Source organism: Aedes albopictus, chromosome 3, assembly GCF_035046485.1.
Source record: "Aedes albopictus strain Foshan chromosome 3, AalbF5, whole genome shotgun sequence".
Taxonomy (NCBI): domain Eukaryota; kingdom Metazoa; phylum Arthropoda; class Insecta; order Diptera; family Culicidae; genus Aedes; species Aedes albopictus.
The window spans coordinates 280,735,444-280,753,354 of record NC_085138.1 but is presented as its reverse complement, the minus strand read 5'-3'; the positions used below and the strand labels follow the sequence as shown (position 1 = coordinate 280,753,354).

Here is a 17,911-nt window from a genome sequence, read left to right as displayed (position 1 = left end):
ACAGAGATATCGAATTTATTCGCGTTTTATACCTATTTTTTCCCACCGTTTGAAACGATAATGGTTTAAAAGGATGGTCAGAATCTGGCTTATGTGTCAAATAAGCTGGAATGTTTTAGTTTGCAAAAAAAATACCATTTTCAAAAGCTACACGAGCTTTTTGCGTTACGTAATTTGTACGTGACGCCAAAAAAGATCACTTGAATAAATATTGACAATTTTATTTTTCTATTTAAACGAAAGGCTGACAAAATCGGGGGTAGACACAATCAAGGGCTTACAAAATCGGGTCACCAACCACTGCACATTGGGCAAAATTAAGCCCAAAGGTGGAAAAAATTAATAACATTCTTAATACAAGACTTTATGTGATCGTCGATGGCTTATTCGAAAGCAAATTTTCTCAAGAATTGGTTGGCGGAGGATTCATGTACGAGCAACTACTCTGAAGCGAGTTATAGAACCCGTTTTACCCCACTTTCCCCTAATATTTAAGAATTTCTGTAATTTTACGGCATTTGTGCATTAGATTTAATTGTATTTCTAACATAACTCCAAAAAAGTAGGCTGTGGAATTTTGACGCCTAAGAAAGAGTTATTTATGTTGTCAAAATGACCAACAATGCCGAAGTTGCGGAGTTTCTTGAACGTAAAATTAAAATATATAGATGGTGCCACCATCAACGCCACCTATGCGGATAACTTGCAAACTATTTAACTCTTGACAATTGATGCCCTTGATTATTACAAAAAACTTTTGTCGTTTTTGACAATATGAAAATAATCTTCTTGTTTTTTTTTATTTCTATCTTCGAAATTATTCATTGGCGTAACCAACTTTTTTTCCTACTCACTCTCCTAAACAAACACAAGAAATAGAAAAAATGTAGAGTGGGCACTTGCCTCCTCTTTCATTCGGTTCTTTCTTGTGTTTGTCGAGGTGAATGAGTGAAAACAAAAAAAAGGGGTGGTTACGTTAATGAAACTATTACAATTTCAACCTTAAAAAAAAAAATCGTTCAAGAAAAAAATTTTTTTTTCATATTTTTTGATACATCCTTGCCAGAAATCAATCGAATCTCAATAGGGTGACATTGGGCATTGTCGGCAGGTTTGTTCTCTTCGTCATGGGGGGTTTTTGTCAGCTGAATTGCCCGAAACTTGGCTATATATTTCAGCTTGGTTGGGAAGGATTTAAGGCCAACTTTGAGTTCAGTAGGTTTCAAAAAACCCTCCAAGACAAAGAGAACAAAACGGCTGAGAATAGGTAATTTCCCCTATAACGCAGCCGCATTTTTATTTTCGTTATGCTGAGTTATGTTTTATCGAAGCAAAATTTTATTTTAAATGTTTATTTCGAAAAGTGGTTTCATTTAGAGGTTTTCATCCTTCCTTATATATTTTTTTCATCACAGTATTTTATATATTTAAGGCTATGGATCCTCAATCCAGAGACGGCGGATTCGATTCCCGTTCCGGTCGGGAAAATTTTCTCGACTCCCTGGGCATAGTGTATCATTGTACTTGCCTCACAATATACAAATTCATGCAATAGGAAGTAAGCAGCTGCGCTTATGCTAAAGTGCCGGTAGTGGCGCTTTTCTGATAAATGCGGTAAACGTGATAACAGTGTTAACAAGCAGAAAAGTTTGCGCTACGGAATCATAGACGGCGCTTGTGTTCCATGTGTTTTTCACATATACAGCGGCGCCGCCTGGCACCTATCCACTCGAAACATCATGCGCAACACGGGTGGAAAATGCCAGTCAGAAAAAAAGAAGTAAACAACTTGAAATTTGTATGGTGATGTAATCGATTCTCTGTTACTGCAATGAATCCAGAAGAAACGCGTAGGGATAATGATTTTGTTTCTAATTTGCAACTTTTTGTCCCAAGACACAAATCGCTGCGATGCGGAACAAGGGCAAGCCAGCGATTTGTCCATACAAGAAAAATGATTTTACTTTTAATGTGGTGGCGCCATCTCTGATAAAAACAAGCTTTGATTTCTTACTATTACAAAGGCAAAGAAAGCCCTTCAATTAATAACTGTGGAAGTGCTCAAAAGACACTAAGTTGAAGTGAGGCAGGCCAAGTCCCAGCTGAGACGTAGAGCAATAAAGAAGAAGAAGAAGTAAGAACTTACATAAGCCAAATTCATAGCATTCCTTTTTAAACCAATAAAAAGCAAGATTATTTTATATTACATCTGGATGTGGTCAAGCGTCAAATGTTATCTGGGGACTGTCTGCCCATAATCGCATAGTTCAGCGTTTTTCAAACTATGGGTCGCTGGTCGATTTTTGGTGGGTCGCGAAGGTATGGGAAATATTGTAATTAATGTCTTCATTAACTTATATAAAATAATAATTACTAGTCATTTTCTAATTTACAAATACCTCCTTGGCGAATCGCCAGAATTATTTCTAGATATTCAGTTTCTTTTTAATTCTACTCAAAGTTTTGTATTACAAGTCTTGGTCTGGAGTGCATTAAATATTGAAACTACTGTCTGCGTTCTGAAATCGATCAAAACATAATCAATTGAAAATACCAAATATCAGCAAAAAAATACCAAGTTTCGACAAGAAATGATAGCTTCACCGAACTTTAGTAAAGCTAAATTTCTGTAAAATTCTGTTAAATGTCGATGGATTAAAATTTTACGGAAATCAAAGCAACAGAAAAGTGATTTCAATAAAAATAAATTAAGTGTTTGCGAAGGATATAATTTAAAACTTGAAGAGGATTCATCTGAACTTTCAGCAGTGCTATAATTCTGAATACTCTACGTAATAGTCACCCACTTGCAGTAAATGTTTATAGCATTTTAAACCCGATCTTTCATTTTAGTAGGTTTTAAAAAGTTCTGCAGAAGCATTCATTTGCTACTAGATCTTCAAAGACTTTGTATAAATGGTTTATTTCTAATACTTGTGAGATTAGTATCAACTTGTTCTATAGTTTTGCATGGAGCCAGTTTGGTTAAATATATTAGAAATCTTAAATTCTTCAGACTAAAAGTTCACTGAAGCTGAACACTTGGAAACCTTATCCTTTTTAAGATTTTTCAAAAAAAAAAAACGAAAAGATCATAAATTTTAAGAAAAAACCTTTTTTAGTTTAAGTGACTGACGTTACGAGTTTATCAAAACGAAAGTGTTAAAACGTGCTTATTTAAAAAATCAGTCTAAATTAGCTAAAATGACGTATTTTATGAAAGTGCGAGCTGGTGGGTCGCCAAAATCTTTAAAAATCAGAAGTGGGTCGCAAGCTGAAAAAGTTTGAGAACCCCTGATAGTTGACGTAACCACCATTGACAATGTCAGCAGTCAGCACTCAAAAGTTAATATCTATCAAATGTACATAATTGTGACCAGTTTTACTCAATATAGCACAAGATCAAATCACTAGCTAGATATTAACGTTAAAAAGAATCATAAACTTTTCATTAATCATTGTGAAAATTTCAAAAGTGTGCTGAAAACTACAGTGGCGCTTACGTCAACTGTGCGATTATGGGCAGTGTCCATAAACTACGTAAACAAAGTTTTGGTCACCTCAGACACCATCCTCCCCCTATTAGACTTTTGCCCGCGTTCCGCCGTAGATTCTCGCGCAAAAATGTGCAAAATCGTTCATAGATTGTCGCCTGTACACCATACCATGTTCGTGTCTTCTACAATAACTGCGGAAATTACCCAAGGCTTAACCGCGCAGAACATATTGAAGCGATTAAATACAACTGCGCACATCTATTAGCGTTTTCGAATAACTTTGCGTGATATTTTTTCTTGCAACGGATAATACACAAAAATAGGAAAAGTGCAGCGTAGACTTTTGCTAGACCTAGGGCTAGACCCTCTTCCCCCAAAAAAGTGCATGTCATTTATGAACGTCCTGCTGTTGGTGTGATTATAAGTATTGTCGCGCTTATCTTTTATTAGCGTCCGCTGGCGGTCGTACGCCCGCAAGGCATACAACCGCAGTGACACTCGCAAGACAAAACAAAAGCAAATAAGCTCCCGCAAAAAAAAATGTACTTTTGATGAACGGCAAGAGTGGCTCAGTGAAATGAGTGAGCTTGCATAAAATAATACAATAAATTACTATTAGAATCTGGTGATGCTGTTATGATGAGTAACTGTCGTGCTTATATCTGAGATTCTTCGAGTAATGCTAGGATTCCTTCAAAAGTGCTAATGTATTTCCTAACATTCACCCAACAATTCCTGCTGGAACTTATTAATTACATATTGATGGAATTTCTACAGAATTTCATCCTCATATTTCCATTCCATTCCATTTTACCTTAGGGATCGACTTGTTATAACCTCAAAATGGTCGCCACTATGGCCGACTTGAGCACCTACTCACAATTTTGAGTGGACAAATCTCTCCGTAAACAAACCACCTGATCTTCTTATTTTAATCTTATTACAGCAAGGAAAAAATACACTGTTGTTTGAAGCTTGCTTCTTGAGATTGTTGCGCATGAAGTTCTCATGAAGCGGGATTTCAAGACGTTTGTCCATAATATAGAGTTCACTCTGCTATTGTTTACACAGATGTAAATAAAATGAACAAAAAATGTATCTTGGAAAATGGCACTCTTGTTCAAAATGTAGAACGTTTCAAAACGTAATCGTAAATTTTTTTTAAAAATTGAAAAAATATGAACATTTAGAAAATACGATTTTAACATCTGCTAATTTCAATTAATCTCCTATGAGAATACCAGTCGCTTGATATTCATATCTCACATTTACCCACGTAGAATATTTTTATTACAGTATAGTAGATTAGATATAAAAAGCCTCCCTTTTAGAATCCCTTGCAGTATATCCCATTGAATCAAATACAATCTTGAAACTAAACCCTTGTCAAAGGATATTCAGAAAAATATAGAAATCGAACCTTCACTTAATAGAGATTATCTCGTTCACAGTTTACTTCAAACACTCATAAATTATTAATCACATAAAATACAACATCGTTCTTAGACCTAAAACACCCTTAACTTTAAACTTTTCGATTTTCTTCAGAACTATGCATGCCCTTGGATCAATAATCAGGTGTAAGTAAACACTACTAATGGTGACTTGTGAATTGCAAATTGAAATACCGACAAAATTAGAATCCAAAACAACGAAACTCCTTGCATTGGTTCTCAATTAGATATTAGATAGATAAAACATTTGTGGGTTTCATAATGTCAAATGAAAAACAATTGAAAGTCACCATTTGTGAATCTAGCAAGCTCCAATGTGCCCTCACAATAATGTATGATAAGCAACTAAGCAAAGTATAAACCAAATGTATATAAATTGCAACCAAAAAAGTATATTGAATCACATTGACATGATCCTAGTTTGGCACATTTCGTTAAGAGAATTCCAAATCACACACACATTCACCATACACACCACCAATAAAATAGTACCGACACCAACGCCACCTGATATGGTGTTTGCACTGAAATCCGTTGTTTCTATTCCCTGTACATAAAGTAACATCAAACGTATCAGTAGTAATATGAATCCGCTTCTTGCTTTGTCGCTCCATCCTCGCCAAGTAATCTTTCTCACTTCCTGGCCTTCGTACCCAGTGTTCTGTGTCCTATTTTCTCTCGCTCTGACGATCAATCGATGTTAGTTGCCTTTATCGAAATTGGACTTTTTTAGTGTGCAAAATTTTTCCGTGTTTCTTTTTTTACTGTAATTAGTTTCTGTAATCGTATTTTTGTTTTTTTTTTACAAATACAAATACCTGTGTTTTACTCGTTGTACTAAACATGCACAGAAATTTAAAAATGTTTACGTGTTCGTGTGACCTGAATTAGACCAACATCTGAAAATATACAAAACACCTTCCAAAGCTGGAATTGTTGCCAGTTTCTAAGTCTGCAAGAACGTGATATTATATCTTGTTTTGCCATATTTGTTAAACCAGTTGTTTTGTTATCTAGCTGTATAAGTTTGATTGTTTTGTGTAGCTAACTTTATTACAATTTGTTTAATTTCAAAATCGTTTTAAATTTTCGTTTGATTTTTTACTAAATACATTCAAACAGCATCCCGTTCTAACTGAAATCTGAGATTTCTCTGTGAAACTTGTAGTTCTCGGATCCTTTTCCAAGATTATTAGAATTTTCCCCTACCCCACAACGTGAACAACACTAATTACAAACAAAAGAATTCATACTCTTTTAAATAGAAATCCCTTTAAATATAAACTTCCGTAAAAACAAACGCTAAAAATGCTCAGTAAATACTTTATCTTAAAAGTGGACAAAAACTAAAGCAACAAGAAGCAGAAACAAAAAAAAAAACAGTGAACCCATTGTTGGCTATTGCCGTTTCCGAATCGACCTATTTTCAGATTAACTGAAACCGCCCGTCTACTGCGAAACGTACGAAGAGTCTTTACTGGCCGGTCGCACACAACCGAAAATAAAGAACTAGAACTGAAGCGTGAGTACCCCCAAATAGAAGCAAAGAAAAACTAAACCTAAATTTGCAACCCATGATCGACCTGTTCATTTTTTTGAGTGGTATTTCTTTTGACTTTTGAACGTAATACTCCCTAAACTCCCACGTCAGTAATTTTCCGATTTTTGCGCTAATGCTCCGCTCTTATAACCATTCTACAGCAAATTTTTGAGTAAATTTTCTCCACTAGAACTATTGATAGAAGCGTATTTTGCAATTTTCTGTTATATTCTGTAATTTATTACTTATGTTTGATTTATGTGTTCCGATTGGCATTTGGATAAACTTTAGTAGAGATTTTACATGCGTTTAATATATTTTTTCATAATTTTCACCGACTTGCTTTTTTAGACGTTGGTTTTTAATATTTTCAAAACTATATTTGCCATAGATGTTAAAATAGAAAGGCTTATAGTTCGCTTAATAAAAAAAAATACATCTGCATACACCATAGTTAGCTTCTTATGTTGTGAGATATTCAAAATAAAATCAACCTTGGAAACAAGAATTCCTTGTAAAATGAAACCGTTGCTTGAAATTAGTTTAAAACTCGGAATTCCAGCTATTTTTCCATGAAAATAAAAATGGGAAATCAAGCCCATCCGGTTCGGAAATTTGACCATGGTTTACGGTAATCATTTTTTTATGGTAGCGTATACTTTTTCTTAATTTTTGGAAACACTTGTCATAGCAACCCAATGTTTAGTACGATTGTTTCAAAATTAATTGACGAACACATAAATTGCTTATTTAGAGAAAATTTTCCATTTTACGGTATATTGAAAAGCTGTCATACTACTGTTTTTTACTGGTGTGTGTATTATTATTAATCAGGCCACGAATTAATAAACGTACCTAAATACCCAGGTAAGATACTCTCGCTAATATTCATATTAGTGAGAAAAGGAAAAAAAAAAGTAAAAAATAGGTTTGCGCTTATTTGCATGGGAGTATGACTATTTAGCAAACGTTTTTGAGAAACAAAGCCCTCACATCATAGAAGAAATAATTAAATTGCATCTTATGGATTAAAAGTTACCTCCATGCAATAAAACATTAAATATCACCATTTGAAAATCAGCGATAAAAAATTTATTTGGTTCTAAACATAGTTTTACAACATTACAAACGTCCAAATTAATAAAACTTCATAAACTTGGCAGAAATAATAACATTTTAGAGTAAAACACCCAGTTTTCATAACTAACGCAGATGTGTTTTTGATTCTCATTATTGACAATTGCGGGAATATCTTACATGGGTAACAAGATACGTTAAGGATGCCTTGGATACGCCGCCGATAATCATAACGAGCCGATTTAATAAATGAAATTTTGACAGGAGGTGGCGTCCAACACTGTTATCACTTCGTGTTGTTGCTTTTTAGTGCATTTAACTTTGCAAGTATACTTTGTTTTGGCCATATTTTTCAATTCGCGTGGCTGCGGTAGGACTTTAACAACTACGGTAGAACTCTGCGCCTATCACAGAGTGGGATTTTTTCTTAAAAACCGCAATACAAAAAACACTAAAAAACTTTAAAAAGCAATGTCCGCATAATTGAAAAACAGTTAAAAGCGAGAACGAACCACCAATTTTCCCTTATTTGGCTGCAGGTGCCGTTGTGTATACATGCAGGCGTATTCTCTGATGCTGTTGGGTGTCGTTGCCGGTGCGCAAGGAAATGTATGAAGAAAACGTGTCATGATTAACAAAAGTGCAGATAACTTTTGATAGGAAAAAGATACATCTATAAATTTTTCATATGTTGTGTAAAAATGTCCCTGCTTTCGATTGACTCAAAAAATTTGAAAATCGGTGGTTGCCAACATGGTGAAAAGACAGTTTTGGTATAAAAATCCTAGATGGCGGCCAAAATCGATATGGCCGACCTATGTTTTATAACTGTAAATAGTAGCTCTATCTTTCCTCTTTTCAACAACTTTTTGTTATGAGGTGGTTTTTGGAGAAACTTTTGAATTATAACGGTTTAAATGAGCCAGCAATTGATCGAAATAGAAGGGTCCGTAAAAATGATGGTGGCTCCAACTAACGAGGGGTCCATCAAATTGATTAACAAAATGCATTTTTCTTACTTTTTTTGAGGAGGACTTTCAAAAAATCACCACCTTAAATATTTTTAATGACATGGTGTAAATAGTGGGACGGTCTTCCGAGATTAATCCAGGAGTTTATTCTATTTTCTAAGATTTCACCAGGAATACATTCAGCATTTTTTCTAGGAATTCCTTCCGCAGTTCCTGCAAAAAAATATTGCAGGATTCCTCCATGAGGTTCTTCTTAGATTCTCCGTGGAGATCCTTTTTTTAGTGCTCCTCCACAAGTCCTGAAGATTGTTCTAAGATTCCTGAAGAGATGCTATCTTGTATTCCTCCAAGAACTCTTTCCGAGATTCCTCCTAAAAGTTCTTCTGGGAGTCCTTAAGCGATTCCTTCCGTGATTGCGTCAGCAATCCCTTCTAAGATTCCTCCAGGAGTTCCGGGATTGCTGTAGGTATTCGTTCTGAGATTCCTCTAGGAATTGTTCCTGGAACTGTTCCAGGAATTCATCCCGTGTTTTCTCCACAAAAATTTCATCACGGTGAGATTCTACAGAAATTTCTTCTGAAACTCCTAAGGAGGTCCCCCCTGGAGGATTTCTTTTGGAATTTCTACTGAAACTATTCCAGTTCCTTTTTGAATATCTTCAGAAGTTTTATTTTATGGGATGCCCAGAATAAATTCCTATAGAAATGTAATTCCAAAAGGAACTATTGTGAAGAAACTCTTGCAGGAATCTTTTACGAAACTGCTGGAGGATTTTTTTTTTAAATAAATTGATTCGAGTTGAAGGGATTTCTCAAGGAAGTGCTGGATGAATTTTATACGGAAGTAATGGAAGAATGCGGAACTCCTGGGACTACAGAAGGCATACCATAAAAACACTCCTGTAGAAATTCCGCAATAAACTTCTGGAGGATTTCCATTAGGAACATCTGGAAAAATACCAGAAAAAACTTCCAGAGAGAAATCCCAGTAGAATCTGCATGCATTCCAGAATGAACTCCTGGAGGTAGCCTAGAAAGAGTTCCAGAGGGAAACCCATAAAGAGCTACTGGAGGAATTCCGGAAAAAAATCCTGGAGGAATTTCAAAATAAATACCCGAATGAATCCCGAAAGTAACTCATGGAGGAATCCCGGAAGAAGTACATTTAGAAATAATAGTTGAAATTCCGGCAGATATGTCAGAAGAAACTAAAATATCAGAACATAACCTTGGAGAAATCCCTAGTAGGAACTCCTGGTTAATTCCAGGAAAAAAATCCTCGCGAATTCCATCGAACTTACAGAATCTCAGATAGAAGTATTCCAGAAGGGACCCTGGAAGGAATCACAGACTGAACACTCAGAGGCAACCAGGAAGGAATTCCTGGAGAAATTTTTAGAAGAACTCCTGGAGAAATTCCAAGTGAACCAATCTCAGAAGACACTTCTGGAGAAATCCCAGCTGCTGGAGGAAATTCGGAATTAATATCCGGTAGGAATTCCTTAAATCCCGGAAAGCACTCTGCAGCAATCTCATAAGGAACACCTGGAGGAATCTCGGAAGGAAAGCCTGAAGGAATTAATACTAAAAATAGAACAAATTCCTGGAGGAATGCTTCTTTGCATCAGGCGAATTTGCTGATATTTCTTTGCTTAAATTCACCCAATAGCCTATCAGAGTTTCTCTCTGGATATCAGCAACACTTTTCCCGAACACCTCATAATTTCATTAGAATTCGACTAGAATTTCGGTTATTTTTCAGAAACTTACCAGCAAGTCATAAATCAAAGCATTTTTTCATGCGGCATAACCCATTCAGTGACATACCTATCGTTATGAGAAATCGACAAAATTTCGGCCGACGACGTTTGAATCATTAAAAATTTGGCCACGAAACAACAAAGACTTGGTAAAATGCATCATCGCCGCGTTGCAACCGCTTTCCTTAAGGATTTTCCTATGATAGTCAACTAGGACTTCGATCCGTTATTCTTTCAGAAATTTCCTCCAGGACTTCATACCGACATTTTTCGCAGGAATCCGCAGATTCGTCTAGTTTTTTTTTGCAGAATTTTTTTGCGGATTATAACATATGAACTTTCATAGATTCCCATAGAAAGCTCCGTATGAATTCTTTAATAAAATCATTTGGAAGTTTCTCCAGAAATGTTTCAAAGAATACCTCAAAGAATTCTTAGGACAGGCCTAGTGCCATGATTCGTGGAATTCGTGGAAGCAAAGCCATAGCAATCATAGGATTGTATTGACCCCAAAATAAACCTCAAACTATCGAAAATTTTAAAATTACACCAAGTATTGAAAAAAAAAAATTCAACTATTGAAAAATTGTTGCTAGTAAAATTTTTTTTTCTATTAAAAATGGGGCCATGGGCCGCCATGTTTTTTTTTTCGCACCTTCAATATTTTGGGATGTTTGAAGGGGGGAGGGGTGTGACATAAAACAAAATAAATGCAGGGGGTGGCCAAAATGTTTGGGATAGGCAACTTTTTTTCTCCCACAAAAAAAATCGACATGCTGTAACTTTTCATAGAGTGCATCAAAAAATCTCAAATTTTGACTGTTTATCAAACTTGAAGCATTTGTATAGTGTTTAGTGTACGTTCAAAGTTTCATTCAATTCGGTTCACTGGTTTCCGAGATATGACAGCTCAAAAATGAGTTGCCTTAAAAATAGTGTTTTATCCGAACGGTTCTAACTTTGCGAAAGATTAATCAATCGAGCCCAAATTTGTACCAATGATGCACATATAATAGGTTGACAAACAGTCAAAATTTGAGATTTTTTGATGCACTCTATGAAAAGTTATAGCATGTTGAACTTTTTTGTGAGAGAAAAAAAGTTGCCTATTCCAAACATTTTGGCCATCCCCTGTATTTGCATCGGCCTAAGTTACCACCTTCAAATTTTGACATGATTGTTTTCAACTCTAAAACGATCATTTCGCAATGTTCAACCCCATTGATTTCAAGATTTCTTAAAAAAAAACAAAAATCAAGATTAATTTCTCACACCCGACAGGGGTGAACTGTATTCAACTCGATATTGACTTCGAGCTGAGCAAAGATAACTCGGAAGCGGTCGTGTGGTATACTGAGTACACGCAGCATGAAAAACGCACGCGTGTCGTACACAGCGTGAGCGTGGTGTCGCTGAAGGTGGGTAAAAACGCGACTGCTCGTGGGATAACTGTAATACATACATATATTATTGACTAATTTCAATCGTATAAAAAGCTGTGAAATGTAGAAATAAACCACGTTCTAGTTGCACTTCAGGACTTCAGCCTAATTTTACCTCGCTTCTAGAAACTGTATTCCCACCTTCTTTTCACGAATGGACAACAAACACTGACCGGACCATTCAATCTTTACTGCTTTCGTTGCTTAATCAAGCACAGAAAACTAAAGCTTAGTACACATGAGTAACCCACCCCTCACGACCGGATGTGTGTATTATGTACTACGTCTAGAAAACAGGAAAACAAAAACCAACCCACCCATCGCGTCGTCCTGCCTAGACACCGTTGCTGTTGTTGTTTGTACACCTCACATAATATTCATCAACCTTTCATCTATCATCGCCACTGCCATGCCGCATAGGTACTGACTACTGACTGCCTCGCTCGAGCATTCGTCACCATCAATAATGCAAACCAATCAGTACAAACATATTGTGCGGACGAACCTTGCTCCTTCACCGTAGGCAGGATTGTTATGCATTCTCGATTCATATGTGATGGAATGTGGGGACTAGACTGGGTCAACAAAGTCGATTTTTTGGAACAAAGCTTTTTCGATTCATTTTAGCGTCCAAAGTAACTGTGCAAAATTTGGGAGCGATTAGTTGCTTCTCCGTATTCCGCATTGTGATTGAAATTTGTATGGAATTTAGTATGGGAAAACGTGCTTTTTTGCATTTTTCTCGTAAATTGAAATTTTTCTTCTAAAACAGTCTAACTAATGACGGTAAAGTATAGCCTAGGATATGCCGAAAAACTTTGCCGAAGACCGCAAAGTGATTCGACACTTGTGAAAAAAGTTATAACGTACAGATTGCCCAATGGTGCTTAACATTTAACATGTAAAGGAATAACATCAATAATAAAATCTCAATTTTTGGCCAAAGTTACCAGGCGAATAACTTGTTTCACAAGCGTCGAATCACTTTGCAATCTTCGGCAAAGTTTTTTGGCATATCCTAGGCTATACTTTAACGTCATTAGTTACATGGTATTGGACAAAAGAATTCAACTTATGAGTAAAATGCAAAAAAGTACGTTTTCCCATACTAACTTCCATACAAATTTCAATTGCAATGCGGAATACGGGGACGCAATCAATCGCTCCCAAATTTTGCACAGTTGTTTTGGACGCTAATATAGGTTGAAAAAGCTTTGTTCCGGGTTGATACGATCAAATTTAAAGTTTCTCCATACAACGTTGACCCACTCTAGTGGGGACTTGCTTAGTTCAGACGAATAGCGCGAGACCACAGTTGTTGAAGCTGTCCGGGATCGATTCTCGATGCGATTCAGGATATTTTTGAAAACAGTCTGAAGTTCTCTATGCATCGTGCCTGTCACATACCGCCGTTCTATGCATAATTTTCCCAGGTATTATGGGAAGAATTCAATTCCTATGCACACGGGACCATTATGCGTTGAACGGCGGTATACAAGAAAAGGACAATGTTCTAAAGATAAAAAAGAAGAACTGACTTAACACAGTCAACTCCAGTTTATCCGACAATGATATCATATAGATTGGCAAGAAATTTACAACGAGCTTGAAAAAACAAAACACACGAACCTTGATTGACATTTACAGGGGGTGGCCAAAATGTTTGGGAAAGGCAACTTTTTTTTTCTCTCACGAAAAATTCAACATGCTATAACTTTTCATAGAGTGCATCAAAAAATCTCAAATTTTGACTGTTTGTCAGCCTATTATATGTGCATCATTGGTACAAATTTGGGCTCGATTGATCAATGTTTCGCAAAGTTGGAACCGTTCTGGTAAAACACTATTTTTTAGACAACTCATTTTTGAGCTGTCAAATCTCGGAAACCAGTGAACCGAATTGAATGAAATTTTGAACGTACACTAACAATATGTAAATGCTCCACAAACTATTAAACCATAGGTATTTTTCAAACGTTGTAAAAAGTTATCATGGATTGACACTTTTTCGATTTTTCTCGAAAATATGTATTTTTTTTACATCAATGTCAATAAATTTTAGTGTTGATATCCAAAGATTTTCTACTTCTGTTCTCAAGTTATCTCTAGTCAGTTATATTAGAGCCTATTTAGATTGAAGGAAGATCACATTTAGTGATTTTTGTGTGGTATTGTAAATTTGACTTATTTTCCTCTATATGGGTAAAAATTTCAACTCAGTATAACTTAATTCGCCATGATAAAATATTACATTTTATAACGTCGTATTTAGTATCAATATATCGTTGATAAACTTTAAAAAAACATTCAATTCGGTTCACTGGTTTCCGAGATATGACGGTTCAAACAAAGTTCAAACATTAGTTGTCTAAACAATAGTGTTTTACCCGAACGGTTCTAACTTCGCGAAAAATTAATCAATCGAGCCCAACTTTGTACCAATGATGCACATATAATAGGTTGACAAACAGTCAAAATTTGAGATTTTTTGATGCACTCTATGAAAAGTTAGAGCATCCCCTGTACTTGTGCAAAGTTAAAAATCGAATACATGGTTTTCTCTTCTTGTGAATCTACTTCAATAAAGAGTTATTGAACTATAGAGGACGAATACCGTTGATGTACCTTTTGTTCTCATTCGAATTTATTCTCAAGCGCATGGTTGTTGATGCCCACCCAACCAAGGTGAATAACAAAATGATAACAAGTTCTGTTACCTGATTATCATTCGTTTGATAATTGAGTTTGTTATCATTCAAATTGAATTAAGAACCAGCATAACAAAAATGATAACTCATTTTTACTTCTCGAATATCAACAAGATAAGAAGTTAAGTTATCATAGAGTTCAAGTTGATAACTAATTGTGTTATACAATATTTTGTGCAATATTGCTTTTAGTTATCAACATGAAGAAAAAAACTGAGCTGATTGATAACTGGTTTTGTTATCAATTAGTTATCATTCCGAGCTATTTTATCGACGAAAATAGCAAAAATCTTCTTTACCGACATCACCAGCAAATGAAAAAAGTTTCTTATCATTCACAACCCATGTTTTCAACTATTGCGCCCAGCGGGTCTCGAACCCTGATCGAGTGATTGCCGGTCGCAGCCGATAGCCCCTATAAAAACAAGACTCAGTAAGAGTGAGAGTAATATTGAAAGCAACGCTTTCGTACTACAGACGCATTGAAGGTGGAAAGCGATTCGAGGTTCATCAGACTCTCAGTTTGGGGAAAGCTTTGAAATATGCGTTCGGAAACTGATAACATATTTTGTAATCATTTAGTATTTTTATGTTATCGAGATAGACCAAAATTATCGATAACTAAATCTGTTAATCATCTATTGCAAAAGATGATAACAAAAATAACAAACTGATAACACCGATAACACAGTTTATTATCAAAGTGACATCATCATTCTATCATGTATTGAGTAGAAAAGTGAAAGCAGCAGAAAGGCAACCAGTTCGATAAAGAAGAATAGAATATACATCTAGACACTGTACACAATGTAAGTGCAGCCGTCAATTAAAATCGCTCACGTAGTGCCCTAGTGGACAATAGAGCTGTAAATTAGGTTAAGTGATTAAGGAAAAAATATATGCTTGTTGCAAGAGGATTTCTGAAAGGACTTCTTCAGCAATTCCCGTCGAAATTCTTCTTGGGATGCCTGCTGGGGTGCCTCCGAAAATTCCTCCAGAAATTCCTCAAAGTAATTTCTTGAAGTTCTTCCAGAAATTCTTGCAGAGAATTCTTCGGAGAATTTGCCAAGGATTCCTCTGGGAATTGTTCTTAGTATTCCAGTCATTTCTGCTGAAATTCCTTCAGGAACTCCTACTAAAATATGTTGCTGAGATTTTCAGCAGAAATATCTTGAAATGAGGGGGTTAAAGGCAAAAGAGTGTAAGTGACAAAAATCTACTTTCGAGTAAATGAGGTTTGAAGTTTTCCAACAATTTTACACCCCATACAAAATGTATGGAGTTTCAAAATCCTCCTCATTTTTTTCGATTTATTGTTATTTTTCCAAGCATCGGAAAAATAATCTTAAAAAATTTCCTGAAAGCATGAAATCTGAAGAATTTTTTGATATATGCTCAGCTTAAAATCGGCAAAATGGTCACTCCTTTGCATCTGGGCCCCAACAGTAGTTCCCAAAACAATCTGAAGCGGATTTCGGGAAGGAGTACTGAATTCCTGAAGAAATCCATGCAGGAATTGCTGAAGGAATCCCAGAAAGAATTTCTAGTCATAATGCCAGAAGAGTTTTTGGAAGAATCCTTGCAAAAATTGTAGGTGGAATCCAATAGGAATTTTTGAAGGAATTTCGAGAGCAATATCTGAAAGTATAGACGAGTGCACCGATGAACTGAATTCATCGCGGACCGAGAATTTTGACACTACAGCGGGGTCGTTCCCAATCAGAATTGTTCAATTCTGATTGGAAATCTTCCACTTCTGATTGGAAGCGACCCCGCTGTAGTGTCAAAATTCTCGGACCGCGATGAATTCAGTTCATCGATGCACTCGTCTATCTATGAACTTATCCACCGATGAATCGAATTCATCGCGGTCCGAGAATTTTGACACTAGAGCGGGGCCATCCCAATCAGAATCGTTCAAATCTGATTGGAAACGGCCCCACTCTAGTGTCAAAATTCTCGGACCGCGATGAATTCGGTTCATTGGTGGATAAGTCCATAGAGAAGACACTAGAAGAACTATTGCGGTTATTTTTTTAGAAAAATCTCTGGAGAAATTCTTGGAGAAAGCCTTTGACAAATCATCACAGGAATAATTCATGGAGGAACTTCAAGTGAACTACCTTGATGGTATTTCTCCAGCAATCCCAGTAGGAATTTTTAGAGAAACCCATCAGGCATTCCTGGAGGCAATCCAATATAAATTTTGGAAAACATTCTTTTGGAATTCTTCCACAAATGCCTGATGGGATTCCTGTAAATAGTATTGTTGGGATTGCTTCAGAAGTTTCTCCAAGAATGCCATTACATATCCTTCCAAGGGTTTCTCCAGAGATTTCTCTAAGCAATCCTGTATCAATTCCTCTTGCAATGTCTACAGAGATTTCTTTAAGGATTTCGTATGAAATATCTCTTAGAGTAGCAGCAGATATTCCTACTAGAAATGCTTCAGAGTTTACTGCTCCAGTAATTGCTCTTAGGAGTCCTGTAAGAATTCCAGAATGATCTCCAACAGGAATTACCTGCGTAATCCCAGAAAAATTCCTGTTGGATTCTACCAGAAATTTCAGAATAAATCTTAGCATTATTCGTGAAGTAATATCAGTAAAGATTCCTAAAAGAATGTTGTGGCAGTTTCCCACAGGAATTACTGAAAGCATTCTAAGAAAATGTTTGAAATAATTCTCGTAGAAATCATTGCTGGAATCACAGCAGAAAATTTTCAAGGATCTCAGCTGTAAATAGTAGCGTTGGCAGCTCCTAAGTCTCCTTAAAGTGAAACATCAAGAAACCCCATGGCCACTTTACATACAAACTTTAAAGGCACAAATCTGACGAATGAAGCATCGAACCAAGTTGCACTTGTTTATCCTGGCTTTGCTCACTCGCAAAATGAGGCAGCTTTTCCAAAACGAAATCATTTGTTAACGAATTTTCAAGATTGGTGCTCTTGAAAACGTGAGTAGGGGACCAAGTCGGCCATTGTGGCAGCCATGCTTGTATTCTCTGATGTTTCTCCTTAATAACACGAAAAAAAAAGATGGAAGAGAGGAGACTTGACCCAACTTCATCCCGCTTTTCTCGTGTTTATCCCAGAGAGTTAGTGAAAAAAGGATGCCCACGCTAGTGACTTTAATTACATGGGGAATTCCTGCAATAATTTCTGGAGTCCTAGTATCACTCCAGGAATTTATATAATATTTTCCTCCCATGATTCCTGTGGTACCTTGTGGTATGCACATAATAAATTATTGTATTACTCTATTACGTTTAGCGTGTATGTTTACATTGAGTATCTGTCATATGTGGAGATGTTGTTATTGTTGTCTAGAGTGTGAATCATTGTATGTAATATTGAAGTATCGGTAATAAAGTGTATACAAATAATGAATACAGTTGTTGAATAATCATTACAGAGAAAGATTCTCACATTGGCGACGAGAACGGTGAACAGTGCATGTGA

At 36.0% G+C, this 17,911-nt stretch overlaps 1 protein-coding gene across 13 annotated transcripts in view; it reads left to right on the top strand.

Annotated features, from left to right (window-relative positions):
- LOC115257360 (probable phospholipid-transporting ATPase IA) overlaps positions 1-17,911 on the top strand; it is a 356,682-nt gene that overhangs the window by 323,436 nt on the left and 15,335 nt on the right. Inside the window, exons 17-18 of one of the 13 annotated variants that reach the window (XR_009999515.1) lie at positions 5,046-5,077; positions 6,382-6,473. The exons of 10 other annotated variants lie outside the window; for them this stretch is intronic. Coding sequence is in view for 2 of the 3 variants with exons in the window: in XM_062861112.1 (XP_062717096.1) it covers positions 6,382-6,473 (92 nt within the window). In the remaining variant the exon portion in view is untranslated. The remainder of the gene's footprint in view (positions 1-5,045; positions 5,078-6,381; positions 6,474-17,911) is intronic. 2 more of the 13 variants (XM_062861112.1, XM_062861114.1) reach the window with 2 other exon arrangements.